General features: G+C 36.5%; 1 protein-coding gene and 1 pseudogene across 47 annotated transcripts in view; one reads left to right on the forward strand and one right to left on the reverse strand.

Moving 5' to 3' along the window:
• EPB41 (erythrocyte membrane protein band 4.1) overlaps nucleotides 1-25,279 on the reverse strand; it is a 198,063-nt gene that overhangs the window by 71,053 nt on the left and 101,731 nt on the right. For all 47 annotated transcript variants that reach the window (XR_012031626.1, XR_012031625.1, XR_012031624.1 and 44 more), the window contains 3 exons: nucleotides 16,301-16,343; nucleotides 8,806-8,881; nucleotides 5,692-5,910 (listed from right to left, as the gene is read on the reverse strand). Coding sequence is in view for 36 of the 47 variants with exons in the window: in XM_072827510.1 (XP_072683611.1) it covers nucleotides 5,692-5,910; nucleotides 8,806-8,881; nucleotides 16,301-16,343 (338 nt within the window). In the remaining 11 variants the exon portion in view is untranslated. The remainder of the gene's footprint in view (nucleotides 1-5,691; nucleotides 5,911-8,805; nucleotides 8,882-16,300; nucleotides 16,344-25,279) is intronic.
• Nucleotides 24,489-25,112, forward strand: LOC140633107 (uncharacterized; annotated as a pseudogene).

The following is a 25,279-nucleotide window of genomic DNA, read 5'->3' on the forward strand; positions in this document are numbered from 1 at the left end:
CTCTCAAATAAATAAAAATCTTTTAAAAACCACAGGAAAAAAAAAACCTCAGGAAGTTTTTATAGTTTTTTTTCCCCCCATGTAAAGTTACATACTTTTCTAGTTAAGATTACTCCCAATCATTTTATAATTTTTGTTGTTGTTACTATTATCAATGGCTTCAATTTTATGATTCTGAAGGTGGAACGGAGCTTGAATATTACAGCACTTTGATTTTGCTGACAAATAGGCCCTGAGGGATCACATAATCATGGGCAAGTTGTGACTCTCAAGTTTAAGGCAGCAAGCTTTAGTCAGCACTTTAAGTCACATTACTCATGCTGGAATCATGTCTCCTGCACTTTAGAGTGGTGACCTGGTGTCTCCCCTCAATCTCTTAACTATAAAGTAAGATCCATAATAATATCTAATTCCAGAGACTAGGTTAGGCAATGACTTTTTTATCTTTGCTGAATGAATGAAAGTGACTAGTAGGATAAAATGAGATAAATGGTTGTGAAACTGCTTTGCAAATATAAATGTTTATTATTATTGCAACTTTAGGTTCCTTTTAAAAAAAGTTTTTTTAAGATTTATTTATTTATTTAAGAGAGAGAGTGTGTGCATGTGTGTGTGTGTGTGTGAGCAGAAATGGAGAGGCAGAAGGACAAGGAAAGGAGAGAATCCATAGCAGAGTCACTACTGAGCACATAGCCAACATGGGGATTGATTCCAAGATCCTGAGATCATGACCTGAGCCAAAATCAAGGGTCAGCCACTCAACTGATGCAACTTTAGGTTTCTGATGATAGTACAATGGAACATCTATACACAATTCATAGAAGAGAAAAATTTTGATCACTTAAACTTGAAGACAGATTTTAAAATATTAAATGAGGCAATCATGATAAAATCTTCTCTATACTTACTCCTCCAACTCTAAGGGACGTTAATTGGGTCAATTTAAATACAGATTTAAGTTTCAAACCATGTATTTAAATGTTTCTCTAAGTAAGCATATCCTAAAATTATATTAAGGGCAGGAGGACCTGACTGGCTCAGTTGGAAGAACATGTGACTCTTGATCTCAGGGTTATGAGTTCAAGCTCCATGTAGGGTGGAGATTACTTAAATAACTAGATATTGTTAATCAATCAATCAAATTGTATTAAGGGCAGGTAGTAGAAGAGTTAACTTATTTAAAACTATGAATTTCCTTGTTAGTTGAAAATAATACTTATATTTAAAGTTTGGCTGATGTTTGAAACATGCTTAAACTTAAAAGTTACCTACACTGCAAATAATTTTTTCCTCTACTATTTTTGGGAAAACTGTGTTGTTTATAGGGTGTAATTCCTATAAACAAAGACATTCTCCTATATAACCTCAATGCAACCATCCAAAGCAGGGAATAAATATTAATACATTACTACTATCTAATCCTCAGACCCCATTCAAGTCTAGCCAGTTATTTAAAAAAAATGTTCTATACAGTAGAAAAGGCCCAGTTTAGTTAGCATTCATGAGTTTCATTTAGTTCATGTCTCTGGTCTTCTTCTTTAGTCTGAAACAGTTCCTTAATCTTTCTTTGACTTTCATAATCTTGACCTTTTGAGGAATCCAAGATAGTTATTCTATAGAATGTCCCTCAATTTGGGTCTGATGTTTCTCCATGAGTTGATTCAGGTTTTGCATCTTTGATAGGAATAGCACAGACGTGGCTCCATGTTCTCACTGTATCCTATCAGGTAGCAGGTATACAACTTCAATTCGTCCCTTCATGGACAATGTTCATTTTGATCACTGATGTCTGCCAGGCTTCTCCTCTGTGAATTCCTATTTATCTCTTTGTAATTAATAACTATTTTGTGGGAATCTTTTGAATATCCAATTCCTTATGAAACTTTCAATTTATTCATTTTATCAGTATGGATTCATACATTCTCACTTTATTCAATGCAATATAATAAATTATTTTCCTTATTTATTTTAGTGCTTAAATTGGCCAGATTTGGTCAGTGGGAACCTCTCCAAGTTGGATTCTGTATCCTTCTGATCATTGTTGTCATTTTTTTGAGCATCTCCTTTCCCCAACAATGTAGAGTTAGAGTATATTAATATGTATGTGTGTATGTATGTGTGCCTACTTATACATCTATCTATAAGACATCATGAGTTAGCATTGAAACCTCCAGTTTTAACACAATACTACAGTTTCTACCTCTTCATAATATGTATCTCCCTTCACTGATAGTAAAACACCTGACTCCCATTATCATTAATATATTGACTAATCTGATCAACACCTTGTTTATAACCAATCTCTCATTGCTGCAACTGACTCCTCCCTTACATGCATGCCCTCTTCACCTTGACTGGACTCTGAACCCTCCCATGTGGGAGTGCTCCCCACACAGGGATGCCCTCCTTACCTCATTCAGGTTCTAACTCCTGGTGTTAGGTTACCCCTTTCATGGACAGCTTCATCCTGCCCAGGCTTTAATACCCTGTATCAGGTACCTCCCTATGTGGATGGCCTCCACCCCATATAGGCTTTACCACCATATGGATGCCCTTCTCAATATGCTCTGCCTCTGATAACTACCACCATATGCCTGCACATGACTATTCTCTTAATACTGTTTGAGCTCTGATTTCTCATGCCAGGCTGGCCCCCTACCCATGAATATTCTACTCTCTCCACTCTGCTGGGACCCCAATATCTCGGTCAGACTGCTTCTCTGCATGGATGACTATCTTGCTCTACCCTGCCTAATGGCAAAACAAATGGTTCAGGAAGCTTTTTCTAATTATAAAAATCATATAAATTCATTGTATAAGAACATGGAGGAGGAAAGAAAATCTCATAATCCCACTACCCACAGAACTGTACATGCAAATACAACACATATATTTTATAAATCTAACACCACAAATTAAATTTAAATTATTTTCAACTTAAAATTTTAAAGATCATGGTTTCTCCTAGATCTTCCAAAACTCTTGAAGTATAATAAACTAGCTGAGAAGAGGTTATATACCTCTAAGCCATTAAGAATTTATTCAGTACCACCTAATAATTTACCACTTGAAAGCTTACAAAAGTATCTAACTAGGAAGCTCTGGCACTGGTTAAAACTCTTGCTCATTAAAAAGAGAAATTAAAACAAAGTTTCTCTGTATTTATTTTCAGCAAGTGGGGTCCGGATACAGAGCCATTCAGTAAGTTCCAATGTTATGTGACAACCTTTTAATAATGTTTGTTACATCTCCTAATTAAGGACTGAGATTTCAAATAATTAAGTGGGAGACAACTGACAAGTTTACATACTTTCCTACTACCCATAAATGGAGGGCAATTAATTTTAAAGCTTGATTTGTTAGTATAAATTTATAGTGTTAATTATAACTTCAAAGTCTCTATCTGGGCAAAGGGCCACTAACTAAGTGTTCCACGTACGTAGGCGGTCCTCTATTTATCTGAGAACAGGATGGTATTTGCTTGTACTTTTCAATGCATAGTAAAATGCTTCTGCCTCAGTAGAAGTTTCTCTGGATTAGTAAAAATGCCATGTTGTTGAACATAATTAAATTTTCCATTTAGCTTTGTTTCTAAAAAGTGCTAATCTTTCCAAAAAGGAGCAAGTAAATTCCAAGATATCAGACAACTAAATTTTCTAGTCATGGAGATCCATTATTGCTTAATTTCTATCCATATACCTAACAGAATATCAATTGGACCACATCTACCTGTCCCCTTTGAGGTCATTTCACTTATTTGGGTTTAAATTTTGTTAAGTTCCAAAAAGTAGTTCTGTAAACCCAGATTCACATCCATCACTTGTAAAATGGGTTTAAGAATTACTATTGTAGGGCAGCCCCGGTGGCGCAGCGGTTTAGCGCCGCCTGCAGCCCAGGGCATGATCCTGGAGTCCCGGAATCGAGTCCCACGTCAGGCTCTCTGCATGGAGCCTGCTTCTCCCTCTGCCTGTGTCTCTGCCTCTCTCTCTCTCTCTCTCTCTCTGCATCTTTATGAATAAATAAATAAAATCTTTAAAAAAAAAAAGAATTACTATTCTAGCAAATACTCTCACTATATGCTAGTCACTCTGCGAAGTACATCACATTTTTAACAATCACAAAATTCATAATATTACCCTTATTTTTCAGATAAGAAAACTAAAGCTTAGAGAGCTTAAATAATTTACTAAGAGTCTTAAAGTTAATAAGGAATAGAATCTGGGACACCTGAGTGGCTCAGCAGCTGAGGCCTTTGCCTCAGAGCGTGATCCCAGATTCCTGGGTTCGAGCCCCACATCAGGCTGCTTGCATGGAGCCTGCTTCTCCCTCTTCCTGTGTCTCTGCTTCTCCCTCTCTGTGTCTCTCATGAATAAATAAATAAGATCTTAAAAAAAAAAAAAAAGGAATAGAATCTGAACTCAAAGTATGACAGGCTGATTCCAGAGCCCATGCTTCTATCTCACTGTCTAGTTCAGTGGTTCTCAAACTTTTTGACCTTAGGATCCCTTCACTTTCTTAACAATTATAGAGGACTCCAAAGAGCTTTTCTTTATGTGGGTTATATCTATCAATACTTACTACATTAGAAATTAAAACTAAGAAAATTTAAAAATGACTTATTTAATCTTTAAAAAATAGTAATAAGCTCATATTTTAACATTTGTAACTTTTTTATATGAAAAGTAACAATATTTTCCCAAAATGTAGTAAAAAAAAAGTGACATTGTTTCACATATTTAAAAATTTTTTAAATATCTGGTTTAGAAGAAACCTGGATTCTCCTAATTCAGACTAACATAACTCAGGGTACTACTAACTCAAGGCAACATCAGACATCATGTTAATAAGCTAAGGCAGCCTGTAAAATTTAGCATTGGCAAGTCCCTCAAATAACCATGGGATGTCTAGTAGGAAGAAACACAAATTATGTTGGCACTTGAATATTAGCTAACACTTACTGAATTTTGACAAAGTGTAAGACACTGTATTAAGTTTTTCTACCTTTTCTAATCCTATCTGTCACCCTATTTCCTCTGAAATGATATGCTCCATCATACATATAAGGAACCTGAGGCTCTGAGAGGTTAAGTGAATAACTCGAGGTCACAAGGCCAGAACCAAATAGAGCCAAGATCTCAACCCAGCTCAGCCTGACCTATGCTCTTCCTTTTGATCATTTTGTTATGACATCTCTCAACATCATCAATAATTTCCATGGAAAAAAGCAACAAATTAAAAAAGATTTTTCAAAATACCTTCAGGGATTCCATCAGTTCTCTGAAGTCTATCCATGTACACAAGTCCTAAGAACCCCTGCTTTAACAGTCTCAAAGTACCTAACATAGAATAATAAGTTTAAAATCTGGGGGAAAAAAAAATCTGGGGGGTGGTGAGGAGGTAAAGCAACAATAGCTAACATTTATTGAGCAACTGCTATGTGTCAGACACAGTGCTTAGTGCTTTACACCTATTACCTCATTTAATTTTCATCCTGCAACACAACACCTGTTACTCTGATGAGAAAACTGAGGTTCAGAGGGCTTAAATGACTTGCTCAAAGTCAAACAGTGAAGGGGCCTGAGCTGACACTACGGCACCACATCCCCTCTACGGCAAACACTGATTCAAAACCAGGCCACGGTTTAAACTTATTGCCAAAACAAATACAGAAAAAACCCTGGAGACATTTACCTGTATGACTTATGCAGTTCCATGACCTTCTCTTCAAGTTCCTTGGTCTGATTTGGGGCCAGTTTAAAATCACTAACATATTCTGCACCATGAAGTTCTGGGTCATAGTCTCCCAGCTCAGACTGGATGGTGTAAGAACCTAATAATGCTAAGGTTGCAAAGGAACAGGGCAGACGTCCTGAAACTATGTCCTGTCGGAGCTGAAGGCATAAATAATATCTAGAGCCAAAAGAGAAAAAAATGTTACCATGTCAGCAACAACAAAAACAAAATACAGAGAAAGAGGAAGAAAAGCAGAGAGGGAGGGAAGAAGAAGAAAAACAAGAGATATTAAATAAATATGAGATAATATTAATAATTGTTCAATCTAGGTGGTGGGTATATGATTGTTCATCATACTATTATTTTTTCTTTTCTGTGTTTAAATTTTTTCCATGTAAAAAGTTAAACAAACAATCCTGTAACTATGTTGGACTCATGTTTGGAAGGCAATTTAAAAAGAAAGAGGAAGTTGCTAAGAGAGTAGATCTTCAAAATTCTCATCACCAGGAAAAACATTTTTGTAATTATGTATGGTGACGGTTGTGAACTAGACTTATTGTGGTGATCATTTCATAATATGTGCAAATATTGAATCATTATGCTGTATGCTTGAAATTAATATAATGGCATATGTCATTTATATCTCAATAACAAAAAAGGAAGAAAAAGAAGAGGTAAAGTTGGGAAAAGTCTGACAGAGGAAAAGAAATTAATATTTAACCGAGTACATTAAGTACCAAATACATATAGATTATCTCATCTAATTTTCACGAAAAAACTTAAGAGGTGGGTATCATTACCAGATTACAGATGGGGAGGGAGGCAGCCTCAAAAACTAAGTTTGCTCAATGTCATAATAGTAATAAAGGCTGTTTGGCTCCAAAACTGGACTTCCTCTATCATACTGCTTTGCCAAATGTGTAGATATTGTCCTTCATATATAAAGATGACATTATTGACACATTTTTACTAGGGTATGAACAGTTACAGTTCTCTTCCCCTCAAGATGGGCTAAGTTGTATGCAGCCTTCTACACACTATCATCTTGTAAGATTAATTCCACCTGTGTGCTAAATTGCTGGGCATTCAGACTGGGGTCAACACTGTTCAGGAGAACAAACCAACTGAGTGCCCCTACATATGTTAGACATTCATCTCTGTCAGTATCATGTTTACACCTATGATCCTGACCTCCTTAGTCACTCTTTCTAGCTGAGCTAATACAGACTGTTTCACCAAACAGAAAAGCTGGGAGATATGATGAAATTGTAAATTCCTGTACTAATTAGAATTATATTCTTGTTTTGACCATAATAAGATGTTGAATAATGTAGGCATCAACAATCGCTTTTGCTCTCTATGATTAGTCACTACATACATGTTTTTCTAAAAAAGAAGAATGCCAACCAAATCACAAGGATCTTAAACTCCTCTAAAATGTAGGTAATTAGCAAAGAATTTTAGGGATTTGCTCTGTTTTATACATAACCTCAATGAAGAAAGATGAATAAGAAGAGACAAGTATTGCTTGAGAAAAAGAAATCACCAAAACAATTTTTTCAGGCAGAGATGGCATCTCAACTTCAAGAATGTGCTAAGGATTAACTAGACAAAGAATAATCTTTTTATTTATTTTTTATTTTTTTAAAGATAATTTACTTATTCAGAGAGAGAGAGAGAGAGAGGCAGAGACACAGGCAGAGGGAGAAGCAGGCTCCATGCAGGGAGCCTGACGTCGGACTTGATCCAGGGTCTCCAGGATCACACCCTAGGTTGCAGGTGGCGCTAAACCGCTGCACCACCGGGGCTGCCCAGAATAATTTTTTTTAAATTTCACTGTACTGGGGCAGCCCGGGTGGCTCAGTGGTTTAGCGCCGCCTTCAGCCCAGGGTCTGATCCTAGACCCAGTATCGAGTCCCATGTCAGGCTCCCTGCATGGAGCCTGCTTCTCCCTCTGCCTGTGTTCTCTGCCTCTCTCTCTCTCTCTCTCTCTGTCTCTCTCTGTCTCTCATGAATGAATGAATGAATAAATAAAATAAATGAAACAAAAAAATTTCACTGTACTTATCAGACTTAGAGTTTACTTAGGCTATTCCCTTATTTGAGAAATCTGAAAACTGAGGTACAGAGACTGTATATTTGTCTGAAGACAGATAGTGGATAGCAAAATGAGAATTAGAATGCAGTTTCTCATAGCAACCAACAGTTCCACTGAACAAACATTTGCCAAGCACCTACTATGTATAAGGATCCACATAAGGTGTTATGGATATAAATATGTAAAGTAGTATTCTTTATAATATACTGCTCTTCCATTTTATTTTTTTTAATTAATATTTACATAGAATCCAATTAAGGTCATTTTCCTAATATCAGGAAGTTTTTTTCAAAGAGTACAAGATTTATTTTATAAATTGAGCTCAAAAATTACTGAGGAAGATTCAATTTATGAGGATTATGTACCTAATTATACACTTTAAAAGGGAAATGAGAAGAAATAATAACACACACATGAAATAATAATAATTCAGGGATGCCTGGGTGGCTCAGTGGTTGAGCATCTCTGCCTTTGGCTTAGAGTGTGATCCCAGGGTCCTGGGAGCGAGTCCCCTGCAGGGAGCCTGCTTCTCCCTCTGCCTATACCTCTGCCTCACTCTCTGTCTCTCATGAATAAATAAAATATTAAAAATAATAATAATAATTCAGACTTCAGCTTTTTTGATCCCTATAACAGAAAACACAGGGAAAGAGTATTGAAAAGAGAAAGTAGCAAAGCTATTATACCACTTATATTTTTGTCTTGCCCTTTGGATGGCATGTGGTTTATAGGTGCCTTATACACAGCATGATATAGTAGCCATGATAAGCAAGGTTAATTCCCCTGCCAATTTCTTTCCAGCACATCACAGATATATGAGGCTTTTAGGCTCACTTATTTGCAAACCTGCCTTGAAGTGACCAGATACTTTCCATCCTATGTTTAATTCTCTTCAGTTCTAAACAGAAAAATTCCCAGAGCTTATGATAATGAGAATTACTTATTATATATTTAACTATTAATAAATTATTTACCTTGTTATATCTTCTGTCAACTGTGCTGGATCAGGTGGATAAAACTTTACATTAAATGTGAAATTCCAGGGGACACCTGTAAGAGTAAACAGAAAAAGAATTGTATGCTTATACCTAAGTTTGTGATTATTAGGAGTGCCTAATATATTCAAAGTTTTCTTTTTCCTGTGGTTTTTTATTTTTAAATTTTATTTATATTCAATTAATTAAGATGTAGTATATTATTAGTTTCAGAGGTAGGGTCTAGTGATTCAACAGTCTTATATAATGCTCAGTGCTCATTACATCACATGACGTCCTTAATGTCCAACATCCAGTTACCTCACCCCGGCCCCCCTCCAGCAACCCTCAGTTTGTTTCCTATGAGTAAGAGTGCCCTTATGGTTTCTCTCCATCTCTTGATTTTGTCTTTATTTTTTCCTCACTTCCCTTTGATCCTGTTTTGTTTCTTAAACTCCACATATGAGTAAGATCATATACTTGTCTCTCTGATTGACTTATTTTGCTTAGCCTAATACCCTGTAGGCCCATCCACATCATTGCAAATGGCAAGGTTTCATTTTTTCTTTTGATGGTTGAGTAGTAGTCATATTGCGTAAACACCTCCCAATTCTATTTCCATAAATATATATGTATGTTTAAGTGTGGTCAGAATGATATATTTATAAGATATTGGTTGTAACAGCAAATATCTGGAGATAATCTAAACATATATTTATTTAGCAAGAGAAGATATATTTCCAAGATACACTGTTAGGTGAAAAAATTTTGAGGTCAAGAGCAGTACATATAGAAAACAACCATAAGGGGCACCTGGATGGCTCAGCTGGTTAAGCATCCAACTCTTGATTTTGCTCAGGTCATGATCTCAGGGCTGTGAGATCAAGCCCCGCATCAGGCTCCTTGCTCAGCACAGAGTATGCCTCTCTCTGTGCCTCTCCCCCCTTGCTCTCTCTAATAAATAAAAATCTTTCAAAAAGTAAAATTTAAATTAAAAAAAGCAACCATGAACATTGGGGGGTAGAAAGAAGTATATATTAGGGTACATTTATATATGCATAGACAATCTCTATAAGAATATATACTAAACCAGTTATAGGAGTTGGGAAACTAGGAAGGGGAACTTTTAGGAAGGAAAATGGAGAAGATGGGGAAAATAGGATGGAGACTTATTTTCACTGTATACTCTTTTATACCATTTGAATTTTGTAGGGGTACTACTTGTTAAATATAAACATTTAACTTTTCTAAAGGATAACCTTTGTCTCCTCCCACTAAAATGCGAATTACTAAGCATAAGAACTTTTTTCTGTTTTATTTGGTGTGTATCCCTAGTGTCCAAACAGTGCTTGGTAGATCATAGATGCTCAAGAAATATTTGTTGAGTGAATGAGTAAAATAAAGTAACAGGTCTCACAGCATTGTTATGAAGGTCATATGAGGATGCTACAGCTCCAGGAAAAAAAAGTTATTAATATATTAAATTATCTATTAATCCAGATCCACCGATAACCTTATGTTACTAGAACAAATCAAATGAAAAGAAAAACACACACAAAACTTCTGCATTCTGACTGAATTTTTCTCTCCATTTAACCCAAAATAAGGAAGTTTAACTGTCTTAGAAATAACCATATCTAAACAGAAATGTCCCAATTATTAACTCTTTTATTTTGTTAACAGTTAATCATAAGGAGAGGAACCCAAATTTTCAGTTCCCATTCTTTTCCATGTAAGAGATTCAAGTTTAGATATTCAAGTTGCTAATGAAGATATTCAGGTTCACTGCAAACTAGCTCAGGGTTCAATGCAATAAAGAAACTAAAAAAGGTAATCACTTGGAATTAAAAAAATATTAAAGTTAAGCCTTTGTCAGTGACTGTTTCTAGAATAGGATACATATAATTAGTAATATCTTTTTTTTATGATAGTCAGAGAGAGAGAGAGAGAGAGAGGCAGAGACATAGGCAGAGGGAGAAGCAGGTTCCATGCACCGGGAGCCCGACGTGGGATTCGATCCCGGGTCCCCAGGATCACGCCCTGCGCCAAAGGCAGGCGCTAAACCGCTGCGCCACCCAGGGATCCCTAATTAGTAATATCTTATGGAGAATGTTTAGTGGATAAAAAGGTGGCTGGAAAAGCTTTAAAAAATCTTAACATTAAAATTTCTGCCTTCTAACTCAGCAACACTTCAGTGGCATTCCCAGCAAAGTGCATAACCTGAAGATTCATGTGCCATGGAAGAAAAATCAGACAGGCTCAAAGTGACCACTTAGAAGCAAATGTCTGGATTCTTCAAAACTATCAATGTTATAAAATACTTTAAAGATCTGGGAAAGTTCCAGGTCAAAAAAACTAAAGAGATGTGCCAACTAAATGCAAAATATCACCATAGACTTTCTTTTGCTATAAAGAATATTACTGGGACAACTGATAAGGTCTATAGGTTATAGTATTATTTCAATGTTAATTTCCTGCTTTTAATAACTATATTATAGCTATATAAGAAAATTCCTAGTTTTTAGAATATTTTTGGGGTAGAGAGGTATCATGACTGCAACTTATTATTGGTGAAATAGGTGAAATTCATATAATATTAACCATTTTAAAGTAAACAATTCAGTATATTTAATGTACAATTCAGTGGCATTTAATACGTTGACAATGTTGTACATCATCTCCATCTAGTTTCAAAACCTTTTCATCATTCCCACAGGAGACTCTATATCCAGAGCAGTCACTCCCTTATCGCCCTACACCCCAACTTTTGGCAACCACTAATCTGTTTTGTCTCTGTAGATCTACATATTCTGGATACTTCAATAAATGGAATCATGTATGACCTTTAAGATTTGGCTACTTTCACTTAATATAATATTTTCACTGTTCATCTATACAGTAGCATGTATAAGTATTTCCTTATTAAGGATAAGGAATATTCCACTCTATGTAGATACCACATTTTGCTTACTCATTATCCATTGATGGACATTGGGTTGTTTCTCCCTTTTGTCTATTGTGAATAGTGTTGCTGCGATGCAACTTTAAAATGGTTCAGAAAAAAACATCTGTATATATATATATAAGTAATTGGATAGATAAACAGAAAAGACGACAAAGCAAATGTAAAAATATTAACATTTGAGGAATCTTAGTAAAGGACATTCAGGAATTCTTTGTCGCAGTCTTTCAACTTTCTATTAAGTCTGAAATTATGTCAAAAATATTTTAAATTAATAATTGAAAAAAAGTCCTGCCTTCTAAGGACACAGGAAACTAAGAACTCTCATTTACTGTTACTGGCAAACTGTTACGATCAGTGTGAAGGATGGCAGTTTGGTAATGTCTGGTAAAACATACCCTATAATCTAGCAATTCCACTTTTCAGTATACATCCTTAATCAAGTATTTTTTAAACTGTGGATCATGATCCATTGTGAAATCAGTTTAGTAGGTCAAAAACAGCATTTAAAAAAATGAAGTAGAATACAAATAGATCAGAGCATGTCCTTCATAGTAAAGACTAAGAATTGTTTTGTGAAATTTTCTTTTCAACTGAGATGAATTTCAAAAATCATATTGAGTAAGAAAAGCAAGTCACAAGTTAGCTATTCTGTAATTAAATTCATATGTTCAAAAGGTAAAGCAACATTTTTAGGTATATATTCATAGGTAATAAAAACTATTTAAAAAATACAGTGAAAGCATTAAAACAAAATTTGGAACAGTTGTGACCTCTTGCAGGGAAAGGAGAGAAGATGCATTTATAAGGGGTATACCTATAGAATTTTTAAAAACTAATTTATGTAAGTTATTTATCTGTATTTTTCAGAATACATAGAAGGTATAAGGATTTCTCTCTCTTTTTTTCTTTCTTTCCTTTTTTTGAAGGTATAAGGACTTGTTTTTGCTCTGCACTATTCCAGAAAGGCACAGAGGGGGACAGCCACACTGAGTAGGGGAGCTCTCTCTTATTCAGAACCAGGGAATTAAGCTGGGAGGAGAGAGAGATACTGACAAACCTCCAAAAAAGACTCAAATGGATGGATGGGTCTGAGGGAAATTTCAGAAAAACAGACACAGCAATATTATCTACAGTATATAGGTATGGATATATAAGAAAAAAACATAAAAACATGGACTAAATCACCCCAAACTCATGAAAATAGATCTCTATGGCCAGGGAGAAAGGAAGATATGACTAGGAGGAAAACAAAAAAGACAAAACTTAGTCTCCATATTTTATTATATGCTTTTAATATGGAAACATCTTTCTAGTGAATATCTATTTCAATTTTATTTATTTTTTAATGTTTTGCAGTGCTTTGTTTTTTTTAATTGAAATATTCTTTATATAGTCTGTATGCTTATTTGTATATCAGTTGCACATTTCTTTTCTTAAAGTCTGTGTCTAGGGATCCCTGGGTGGCGCAGCGGTTTAGCGCCTGCCTTTGGCCCAGGGCGTGATCCTGGAGACCCGGGATCGAATCCCACGTCAGGCTCCCGGTGCATGAAGCCTGCTTCTTCCTCTGCCTGTGTCTCTGCCTCTCTCTCTCTCTCTCTCTGACTCATAAATAAATAAAAAAAAAAATAAAAAATAAAAAATAAAAAATAAAGTCTGTGTCTTATTTCAATTTTAGATATTCATTTTTTTAATTCTCTTTCTACGAACTTACCCACAGGAACATATATATGCATGCACTTATATAAGTTATATAAGTGAACTCAAACTTATATAAATGTTCACTGCAACCTTGTTTGTAATAGCAAACTATTGAGAATAACCCAAAATGTCCATCAAAAGGACTGCTTATATATATATTGTGCTACAACTATGTAATCATTACAAAAATTCTTAAACAAAATATATTTATATATGTTGGAATGAAGAATACTCCATTATGTTAAATTAAAATTATGTTATGTTAAACTATGTTAAATTAAAAATATTTAAATTATGTTAAATTTAAAATATTGGTTACATTTTTTATTAAATACATATAAAATATACCTATTAAATACATATTTATATAAAATATGCATAGTAAGGTATAATATGCATATAAAACAAATATGTATTAAATGCATATTTATATTAAATTAATGTGTATATCTACGTACACTCAGAACATCTCTGGAAAGAACACAAGGAATTAAAGGATGGGGTAAAAGGGTGATTTACCTTGCATCTGATTCATCTATATCTTTTAATTTTATTCCATGTATATATATCACCTATTTAAAGAAACTTTTAACTATATATACCATAATACATACTGCATATATAATATAATGCAATATATAATATATAACAATGTACAGTAGTCCCCCCTTTCCATGGTAAACCATGATCTGGAAGCAGATGATCCTGCTGATATATAGTCAGAAGATCAATAGTAGCCTAAGACTAGGTCACAATGCCTGCATCATTCACCTCGCTTCATCTCATCACACAGGCATTTTTTTTTAAAGATTTTATTTATTTATTCATGAGAGACACAAAGAGAGAGAGAGAGAGGCAGAGACATAGGCAGAGGGAGAAGCAGGCTCTATGCAGGGAGCCCAAAGAGGGACTCAATCCCTGGACCCCGGGATCACACCCTGAGCCGAAGGCAGACGCTCAACTGCTGAGCCACCCAGGCATCCTTTATCACAGAGGCATTTTATCACACTACATTATCATAGGAAGGGTGAGTACAGTACAATACAATATTTTGAGAGAGTAACCACATTCATATAATTTTATTACAGTATTTTGTTATAGTTGTTCTATTTTTATTATTGTCGTTAATCTCTTACTGTGCCTAATTTATAAATTAAACTTTATCAAGATACATATGTATAGGAAAAAACAATATATATAGGGTTTAATTCTATCTGCAATTTCAGGCATCTAAAGGGAAACCTGGAATGTATCTCCTGTGGACATGGTGGGGGACAAGAATACTGTTTAGCATAATTCTATTTTTGAAAGCCAAAACATATATACCTAGAAAAAATCTTGTAGCTTATGTTAACTTACCAGTGATTGTATCTAGAGGACAGAATTTAGGGGACTTTTACTTTCTCCATGATATTTTTCCATAATGTTTAAATCTTTCACAATGGGTATATATTATGAGTGTGATGAAAAATATTTTAAAAAAAAACCAAAATCTTTGCAATACATAAGTGTCGAACTTCCCTTTGGCTTAATGTTTACATTTTCACTCCCTGTTTAAGTTTGTGCTATAGACAAGGTTTTCCTTTCATATGTTAAAGGAAGGTTTTTATGATTTTTGAAATTTTTTTTATGACACAAGTTTTTTCTTAGCAAGATTTTTTTCCATAGCCAGAGGGATAATCTACCAGATACCCTTCTCCACTCATTATATATTCTGTTTTAACTTTTCCTCCTAATCAATCTTCTTGTATAATCATTTGCTCCTGAGTAATATTGAGTATTAAAAGAATTTTCATTGAAAGGGACTTGGTGTTAATGTTTTTCTTGTTATGCCTCAAATATTCCGAAAATTTATTGTTCTGACTTCCATTTTATTCTTTCTTTCTTTCTTCCTCTTTTTTTTTTTTTGCTTTGCATTTTAAAATAACATTTTATAGGCAAAGAACAAATATGGAGAGTTGCTAATACATAGGAGTATTTTGTTTCCCTATCTCAAGGAATATAAATTATAAATAGTGTCTAAAGGAAAACATTTCACAACAGCAAGATTGTTTTCTTTTAAGGAACAAATGAAAAATAAAATTTGTTTTCAGGTAATAGAGTTAAAACTTACTAACCATGATGAATAATCTCTATTGCAGTTCCTAGAAGTTTCCTTAAAAATAAACTAAACTAAAAGGACATTTAGTTATAAATAGGAGAAAAAGAGTCTCCACCGCTTAGCTAGCCATTTGGGCCTGGAGCTACAAAATACTATTCTATACTTTATTCAACCTAGAAATATTTATCTCAGGACAGCAGTCTGAGCAGGAGGGTACAACAGTAATATATACTAGAAAGCTTGGAGCAGGAGAAAAACCACAATGTCAGAGGGCCATTGGCAAAAGAAGAACTGTTTGGAAGAAGACTTGAAAATGGACAAAAAGAACTACAGAGAGGAAAACATGAAGAAGGTTAGAATGCAATAGTCCAAAACAGTTTAAAAGGAACGGACCAGGCAGCAAACTCCTTTGAGAATTGACTCCCATATCTTTTTTCTCTTCTCATCTTTGTTCTTCTCTAACTTGTTTTTCTCAACCATTCCAATCTTCCCCAATTTTGCCTAGTGGTGAAGAAAAAAAAATCAAGCTCTGACCTACATCTCAATTGTGTCCACCTCTGCTGTATCTTTCTATCATGGAATCTCCTCCTTCCAAGGGAAGGCTTTATCTCACTTTCAGAGCCACCTGCCATAGCCAGGATTCTAAAGTGACTCATAGCCAGAAAATGGGTGAAAATCCTCTGACCTACTAAAAGAAAGAAAGAACTATAAAAAGGGCTATATTCACTTACCACGAACCTGCTTTTTTATTTCTTTGGCAGAATCCAGCCACGTCTGTAAAAAGAAGAAAAAGCATTTAGAGCTCCAAAACACACAAACCACAGAGTACCAGAGCAGAATTACTGACCATCTTCGAATAAGAGCCTCCAGGTCAAACTACATTTCCGATATTCTCTGCATTAACTTCACAAAGCATAGTAAATCTGAGCAGAGAAGTAGGGGGCCAGATAGGCTTGAATCCTAGCTCCACTACTTCCTAGCTGAGTGATTGTAGGCATCTCTGTTTCTCAGTTTTCTCATCTACCAAAGGAAATTAAATTGCGATACCAGTAGTAGGGCTTATCTCACAGACCTATTGTCAAGATTATAAATGAGTTCATACATGTAAAGCATTTAGTAAACAAAAAATGCTAAATAAGCATTTGCTATTTTTATCATTCTATAAAGAACAGTAGAGATATAACCAAGATTAATAAACATCACCCCGATCTTATTTTCGCCTCTAACTCTGACCTTCAATCTCATTTAAGTTTTCTATGTCAACACAGCATCAGGTACATGTTTCATGCTCAGTTAATATTTACCGGATGAATGATTAAGTTGTTTTCCCTGACTACTCTTTCCCACACTAATCTCTCCTTTTACCATTCTCCAACTCCACTTAGAGTTACACATCATTAGGGCAGGGTTCCTCAACTCACGGTGGACCATGCAAAATAATGGCACTTAAAAAGAGCCTCACTATTAACATCTTCTGTAGGCTCCCTGGGAAATGTTTAAAGACAGAAATTTCTAAATTGTTTAAAGTATTTCTTTAAATATTTTATTTATTTATTCATGAGAGACACAGAGAGAGAGGCAGAGACATAAGCAGAGGGAGAAGCAGGCTCCCTGTGGGGAGAGCCTGACGCGGAACTCCATCCCAGAACCCTGGGATGATGCCCTGAGCTAAAGGCAGACACACTCAACTGTTGAGCCACCGAGGCACCCTTGTTTAAAGTATTGTCATTCATATAAGGACAGACAGAAAAGTACCTAAAATATAAGTGTATAGATCAATAACTTATCAAAGTGAACACATAAGTTTAACATTATCAGCATCCAGGAGCCCCTCTCCTACTTCCTTCCAATCCCTCTCCATTCCCTCCTCCAAAAGGTTTAAAACTGGATTTTAGTGTTCTTTAGAAAATACCTTCCTCTATAAACAAAAACAAAAGGTACAAGGTTACCATCCTATTTGCCCTGCCCAAGAAATGAATTTGAACACCACAGTCTTATATTTGATTATATACTACTTAAACTGTTGTATAAAAGTAGTCAACACAATAGACAATAAGCACAGGAGTGAGGATTAATTTCCTTTTCTCTCCCCTTTCCCCACAATTAACACAAAAGAGTAACAAATATGTGTTAAAATATACAACTTAATATAAAATTGTTCCTTAGAATAAAAACTAAACACACACTCGTTTAACCCTTGTCAGAAAGCCAATAACCCTCATTTCTCATTATGATTAAAGAACTTTAAGTTGCTGTAGGCCCAAAGGCAAAGGAAGACTTCAAAAGCACCAATTAATAAGTTTCATGTAACCTCTGACACAAGTTTTTGCAACGATAATCATCGTTTATACCATGCAATCCAAAACTCTTAACAAAGGCTACTTCTTACCACTTTGGAATAAAACATTTCTCACCATAATGAGGCAACTCTATATTTTCCACTATTTTTTAGACAAAGCTCCCAAGGTAACCTGAAGCTTTCAAGTTTCTTAAAGGGATTCTTAAGCCATTCTATGACTCTGGAGCAAGAATTACCACTAATTTGACATAAAGAGAGCAAACCCAGATTTGTGTCAATCACATGTGACTCCAGGGTATAAGTGACCTTACAGAACAAATTATTATTGCTTCTGTATCTAGACCTCCAAATCCAAATAAAAAACAATGTGTAAAAGATAAAAATCAATGTATACAAGAATAGGTATTTTTACGCTCAATTTAAATGATTCAATTCACAGCATTTTATTTAGCCAACAAATATTTGAGGAATGCCCCCATGTGCTAAGCACTATAGTTTCAAAAAAGGATTTAAAAATAGCACTTGTCTTCAAGGAGCTGTCGGTCTAATGAAAGAGGTAAATAGTGAACAATTGATTTGTTTGTTCTAGGTGTGAAAATGATGATAGCAATGTGTGAGAGAACACAGGGTATGAACACAGGGTGTTCTAGTAGCACAGGGGAGGTGCACCAGAATGGACTGGGGATAAGAGGCAGTTAGGAAATGTTCTCAAAAGAACTGTGTCTTCGTGGACAAACAAGAGTTAACCAGGCAAATAGAAGAGGAAGTCACAGGGTATAAGAGAACATGACACATCACAGTTGCTATATATAGGTGAGCATATCTGGAACACATAGGTGAGAAGGGGAGATACAGAATGGAAGAGAATGGTAAGAGATCATGGAAGACACTATTTCACAGTAAGAAACTTGGACTGTATCAGGTTTCAGGCAAGGGGGAAGCCATTGAAGGATTTAAAATAAAGGAGTGACATGAATTAAAGGAAGCAGGACTATAGAAAGGGAGACCAAATGAGAGGTTGTTGAGAATACCTGTAGTGCAGGAAGAGAATAATGGTTATGGGTATAGACTTTGAAGTCAGTCTTGAGTTCGAATCCTGTCTCAATCTCTCTACCATTTACTAGCTGTGTAACCTTATAGAAGATCATCAAAATCTCAATTTTCTCATATATAAAATTGGGATAAAACTACCCTCCTCAGGGTGCCTGGATGGCTCAGTCAGTTAAGCATCTGACTCTTGGTTTCAGCTCAGGTCATGATCTTGGGGTCTTGGAATCAAGTCCCATGCCGAGTTCCCTGCTCAGCATGGAGTCGGCTTGAGGATTCTCTTTCTTCCTCTGTCCCTCCCTCCACTCTTTTTCTCTCTAAAATAAATAATCTTTTTTTTTTAACCTACTTTCCTGATAGAGTTTTTATGGATTATTTGATGTATATAAGATGCACATAACCAGCACTCAATTAATTGTGCTAATACTGATGATAAAAAGGGCTTGAAAAAATGAAGTCTATGGGACAGAGAAGAAAGATATTTAGAAGCTAGGATGCCTGAGTAGATGGAATACACGGGAAGGATGACAAGAGTTGGTAAGGTATAAAGGCAAAGGATCATCCCCAATCTGCCCCATATAGATGATAGATGAAACCATGAAAAATAAAAATAAAAATCACAGTGAACATACAGTAGAGTGAAAAGAAAGAAACTCAAGATAGACCTTCGGGGGAACACTTGCATTCAAGGCATGGGGAAACGATGGAGAACTGAGCAGTAAACTGAGATGGAATGACCAACACAGTAGGAGGAAAACAGGAGAGACTCTGGTATCCTAGTATCTCAAGAACAGAAAGCTTCAAGGATGGGTAGACAAGATCATCATTGCTGCAAAACGGACAAGTAAAATAAGGATTAAAAACTCAGATTCTTCTTGCCAAGAGTAGATCATTAGAGTGATAAGGGTAGAAATCAAAATGCAGTGGGTCATTCTAAGCGCAGATGTGGCACAGCTGAACTCTCATCCAGTACTGGCGGAGTGTCAACTTAGTAACACCACTGTGGAAAACTGTCTGATACTATCCTCTAAAGCTGAATAAATGTGTTCTCTATAACCCAGCAATTCCCTTTAGGAACACATCCAACACAAATGTATATGACAAGATGTGCATCAGGGGCCCATGCATGGCTCAATTTGATTAGGTGTCCGACTCCTGCTCTTGGCTCAGGTCATGATCTCAGGATTCGCACTGAGCATGGAGCCTGCTTGGGATTCTCTTTCCCTCGCCTCTGCCTTCCCCTCTCCCACTCTCTCTCTCTAAAGAGAAAAAAGATGTGCATTAAAAGACATGTACCAGAATGTTCCTTAACAGCAGTATTCTTAAAAGCCCAAACTATATACAAGCCAAACATCCATCAACAGTAGAATACATAAATTATGGTATAGTCAAACAATAAACTTTTAATACAGAAACGAGAATGAATGAACTACTGCTACTCACAACATGGATGAATCTCAAAAATACTGAACAAAATAAAAGCTAGATCTAAGAGAACATATATATATGATTTCATTTTTACAACATAGTTTAAAAACAGGCAAAGCTAACTGATGGTGATAGATGTCAGGAACATATCTGTTAGTTTTAAAGGGTGGGATGGGAGTAATAACTGTTTGGGGATGGAGGTAGTGACTGGAAGGCGACCCAAAAGGGGATTCTGAAGTCCTGGTAATGTTTATTTTCTTAATCTTGGGAGTATTTACACAGATATGTTCACTTTATAAAATTCTTTGAAATATGCACGTATGATTTACATATTTTCCAATGTTAGACTAATAGGCAGTGAAGAACTAGAGACAGTTATATGTAAACTAATTTCTCAAGAGAATTTTTTTTTTAAAGGGGATTTCTGGGTGGCTCAGGGGTTTAATGCCTGCCTTCGGCCCAGGGCATGATCCTGGAGACCCAGGATTGAGTCCCACATCAGGCTCCCTTCATGGAGCCTGCTTCTCCCTCTGCCTTGTGTCTCTGCCGTTCTCTCTCATGAATAAATAAATAAAATCTTTTTTCAAAATTTAAAAAATAAAAAATAAAGATTTTATTTATTTATTCATGAGAGACACAGCTAGAGGGAGAAGCAAGCTCCAGGCAGGAAGCTGGATGTGGGACTCGATCCCGGGCCCCCAGGATCATGCCCCCAGTCAAAGGCAGGCTCTAAACCACTGAGCCACTCAGGCGTCCCAAGAGAACGCTTTTGAAGGAGAGGTGGAAGAGAAGGTTATAGCTAGAAGAAAGAGACAGGAATTAACTTATAAAACAACAAACTACTGAGAGGACAAAAGTTATAGAACTATTTCTTATTAGGGATCTTAAGATGCCCCCAAAACAGCAATTCTGGATAACTTCCCTTTCAGTTGCAAGGATTTCCTTTATTGTTTTTAAGGATTCTTTTTTTTTTTTTAATTAAGGATTATTTCTTAAGGGTCCATTTTCCAATCATATCTTATTGACTTAACTTCGATAACATTTTATTTATTTAATAAATTAACACTTTAAACAGAATTTAAGTTTGTGATTTTAAAAGTCTCACATTCCTTCTTGAGCTTAAAAAAAGTTTCAAATGAAAGAAATGAACAACAGTAATAGCCTGATGTAGCTCTCTATTCATTCACCTGAAGAATTACAGGTCTTGCATGCACTCTCCTGCTTTAAACACCATCTCACATGTTGTCAACCCTTTCACTTGGAAAACTCTATCCCAATTTGTTCATCTGGAAGGTTCCTGACTATCTCTTATAATTCAGACCTTATATTACCTTCTGCAGAAAACCCTTTCTATGTGGGTGCCTATCTTGCTGCTGTCCCCTCATCAGTCTGGGAGCTCCCTGAGCAAAGACACTATGTCTTTTATAGTTCTGCCTAGCACAAGGCACATGCTGTCTACTCAATAAACATTTGACAAATAAATGAATAAAAAAAATGAAAAATGCTACTGAAATAAACCAGTATGCAGATAATGAAGTTTCAACTAAGGCAATGTCATTTAAGTAAGTAAAATGAATAGGAACTTTTCATATCTTTTGCAGCAATTATAACCTTAGGTCATAAAGTTTTAAGAAAAAACTCTTAAGAAAGAACATGCCCTGAGTTGGCCATCAGCTACCTTTATCTGGAGGTCCTAAAACTCTGCACATACATATAAGTAACCTATATAAACCCTTGAATTTTGAGGTAAAAAACTTATCTAGAAGCTCTACAAGTCTCTCTCTTCCTTAACCACTGTTTATGCTTCTTTTTTTTTTTTTTTTTACTGTTTATGCTTCTATTAGTACACCGACTTCAAATCACTGCTCCAAGATGTTTATAGAGACTCTGTAGCAAAGTAATTCTAGGTCTGACTCTTTAAGTGTTAAAAAGCTACATTTAAATCCACTAGCGGGGCAGCCCGGGTGGCTCAGCGGCTTAGCGCCACCTTCAGCCCAGGTTGTGATTCTGGAGACCGGAGATCGAGTCCCACGTCGGGCTCCCTGCATGGAGGCCTGCTTCTCCCTCTGCCTGTGTCTCTGCCTCTCTCTCTCAATCCTCTCTGTGTGTTCTCATGAATAAATAAATAAAATCTTTAAAAATAAATAAATAAATAAATAAATAAATAAATAAATAAATAAATCCACTAGCGATGTCAAACCAAATCTTCAGAGCAAAAGACAAGATTCCAAATACAGCCTCTTATCCTGTAAGTATGTTTACAAAATTCATTCAGTCTTTCTGATTTATCAGACAATAAAGACACAATCATTACCAGTACTTGCCTTCAAAGCTACTCATGAATCAATTTAAAACCATGCATCCCTTCAGATGACTATAAGTTAAATGCCTCACACTATTGACTTAATACTCACTCCAGTGGTGTTTGCTATTTGCCTTTTGCCAGGTGAAAGAAAGACCCTCCTGGCTAGGACTCATTGTCTATTTGGAGTTGAAAATTTGACTCCTAAGGTAAGAAAATTCATCAACACAGAAAATGGAAGAAAGAAGAAAGAAAACCATATACCATTGAATTGAATGAACTCCTCATTTAAAATTCTCATTATGTACCAAAATAGCTCAAGATTTGTCTAGGGAGGGAATTTGGAGAGGGGGTAGGAATTAATGTGGGTGACTTTTCTTCAAGGAAAAAAATCCTTGACTCATTCATAAACAGCTAAGCAAGAATAAAACATAGGGAACAACTATTTAACTCATATAACTTTGATTCATAGTGGTAATAAAAGTCTCATAGGGCTATAGAAGTTTGCTTCTGACTGCTTTTCCTCTTCTCTAGCCAGACTCACTCTGGCAACAGGTCTGTTATTATGCAGTCAGTAGGAAAAGAGAGCAAGCAATCCATTCCATTTGAGGAAAAAGTCAATTCAATTAACTTTCCTCTCTGCTAAAAATACCTGATTGTCTACAAACAAAATGCAAAGATCCAGAAGCTCATGAGAGCACTTACATATACAAAGGACAAATCTTTACACACACACACACACACACACACAAAGACAACAGAGGATGTTAAGAGGGTAGTCATCTCTGTTTCTATTACAGTTCACATTTTCCCCACAATTTGAGGAATGTTAAAAAGAAAACCATAAGCCTGAAATGGCGTCACTTAGGTGAAGGCCCCACTTAGGTGGTTGAAACCTAACTACAGTTTCAACCACTCAGAAATGTAACAAGTCAACATGGGAATTTCCTGGTCAGCACTAAGAAATTTACTAATAGACCCTTTCAGTTCCCCTTAGAGGGTGACCTTGCCTAAAACAGTGGATTCTTTGCTAAGAATTTCTTTTCCATTCCCTCTCTACCTTAAAAAACCTTTCCTTTCCTGTAGTCCTTCAGAGCTCCCCCCTAACTTGCTAGGTGGAACGCTGCCCAATTCATGAAATGATTAATTATTAAGGCCAATTAGATACTTAAAATTTATAGGAACTAATTCTATAGGCAGGAAACAAAAACCAAGAGACAAAGATAAAACATAAAAATCAAGGAAGGAGGAATAAAAACCTGCAGAAGAAAATCATTTAGGAGGAGCAGGAGGCAAGGAATTTTAGGAGGGAAGGAACTGTGTAGCTGGGAGGAAGCCACTTTGCCTTTATATGCTTTAGTTTTCTCAGCTCTAAAACGAGGGAATTGAGCCCCAGGACATTTTGTAGCTCTAGTGTCCTTTATGTTTTCAGAATGACAGAAAATTTGAATAAATGATTAACAAACTTTAATGGCTTTACACATTTAATCATTTCATATATCTCGTATACTACTAAAGAGAGTATCTGGAAATCTGGCTTACTGACAGTAGATATGTATAGGTAATGGTAACTAAAATAAAATTGAGTAGCATGACAGGTGGAACAAGTCCACCGTGTCTGTCTGAGGGCAGCTCAGCAGCTGCAGAAGCCACTGCAGGAGGGGCCTTCCACAGGTGTCCCCTCTACACTCCATACCAGGGATAAAATTTAGCAACAAGAAGGAAGCAGTTCACATAGCATCAGTGGACTGAGATTAAACCAAGACCCAGACCCTACAGCCCTATCCCCATCAGCCTGATAATCACCAGTGTTGCCTACCTCCCTCTGGGTTTCTGGGCCAGTATGATATTGGAACGAGATGCAGAGTCCATGGCTAGAGACACAGATCCTAGTTCCACTGGCAAGGAACCAGTAACTTAGGTTGGTGGTCCCCACCAGGGTTTACCTCAGAAACCCAGCCAGTTGGTTCTAGGGCCTGCAGACTTCTTGGGCAGGGGCTTCCTGGCCCCGCCAGCAGCCCCACTCCAGCACCCACACCGCTGCTGGGACTGTGACAACGTCTTTTCTTACAGGTCCAAGCTGGCCATGTACTGGCTGGCACATGGCAGTGCCCACCCCTATCTGTGCCCTGATTGCCTCAAGGCCTTCTGCTACCCCTCCAAGCTTGCAACCCACGGCCACTCACACCATGCCACCAATGCCCACCCCAAACCTTGCTCATACTGCCTCAAGGCTTTGTCACTCCTCTCTAAATTGGCTGCACAAAGCCTATGTCACAACCCCCCATGGCACCAGGCAGCCAAACCACAGCCTGCTATCCCTTCTCCAAGTGGCAAATAGGCCTCTGACCAAAGGCGAGTCCTGCTCCTTCACCAAAGCAGCCAGCACCAAGCTGACAGTCAGGGCGAGCAGAGTGAGACCTCCCTTTGGCTCACACTCCCCTCTGCCACCAGCCTGGGTCAATAAACAGGTGGCATGTCTAAGATGGGCTCTTCCAGATAACTGGAAGGAGACTGGCTCCACACTGGGCTCAAACTTACAAGGCTGAGGAACTCTTTCCTCATTTGTTTTGGAGAGGGAAAGATGTCGCCCACAGAGAGTTAGCACTGGGCCCCAAACCATGGACTTGGGGC

Source organism: Canis lupus, chromosome 5 (assembly GCF_048164855.1).
Source record: "Canis lupus baileyi chromosome 5, mCanLup2.hap1, whole genome shotgun sequence".
Taxonomy (NCBI): Eukaryota; Metazoa; Chordata; class Mammalia; order Carnivora; family Canidae; genus Canis; species Canis lupus.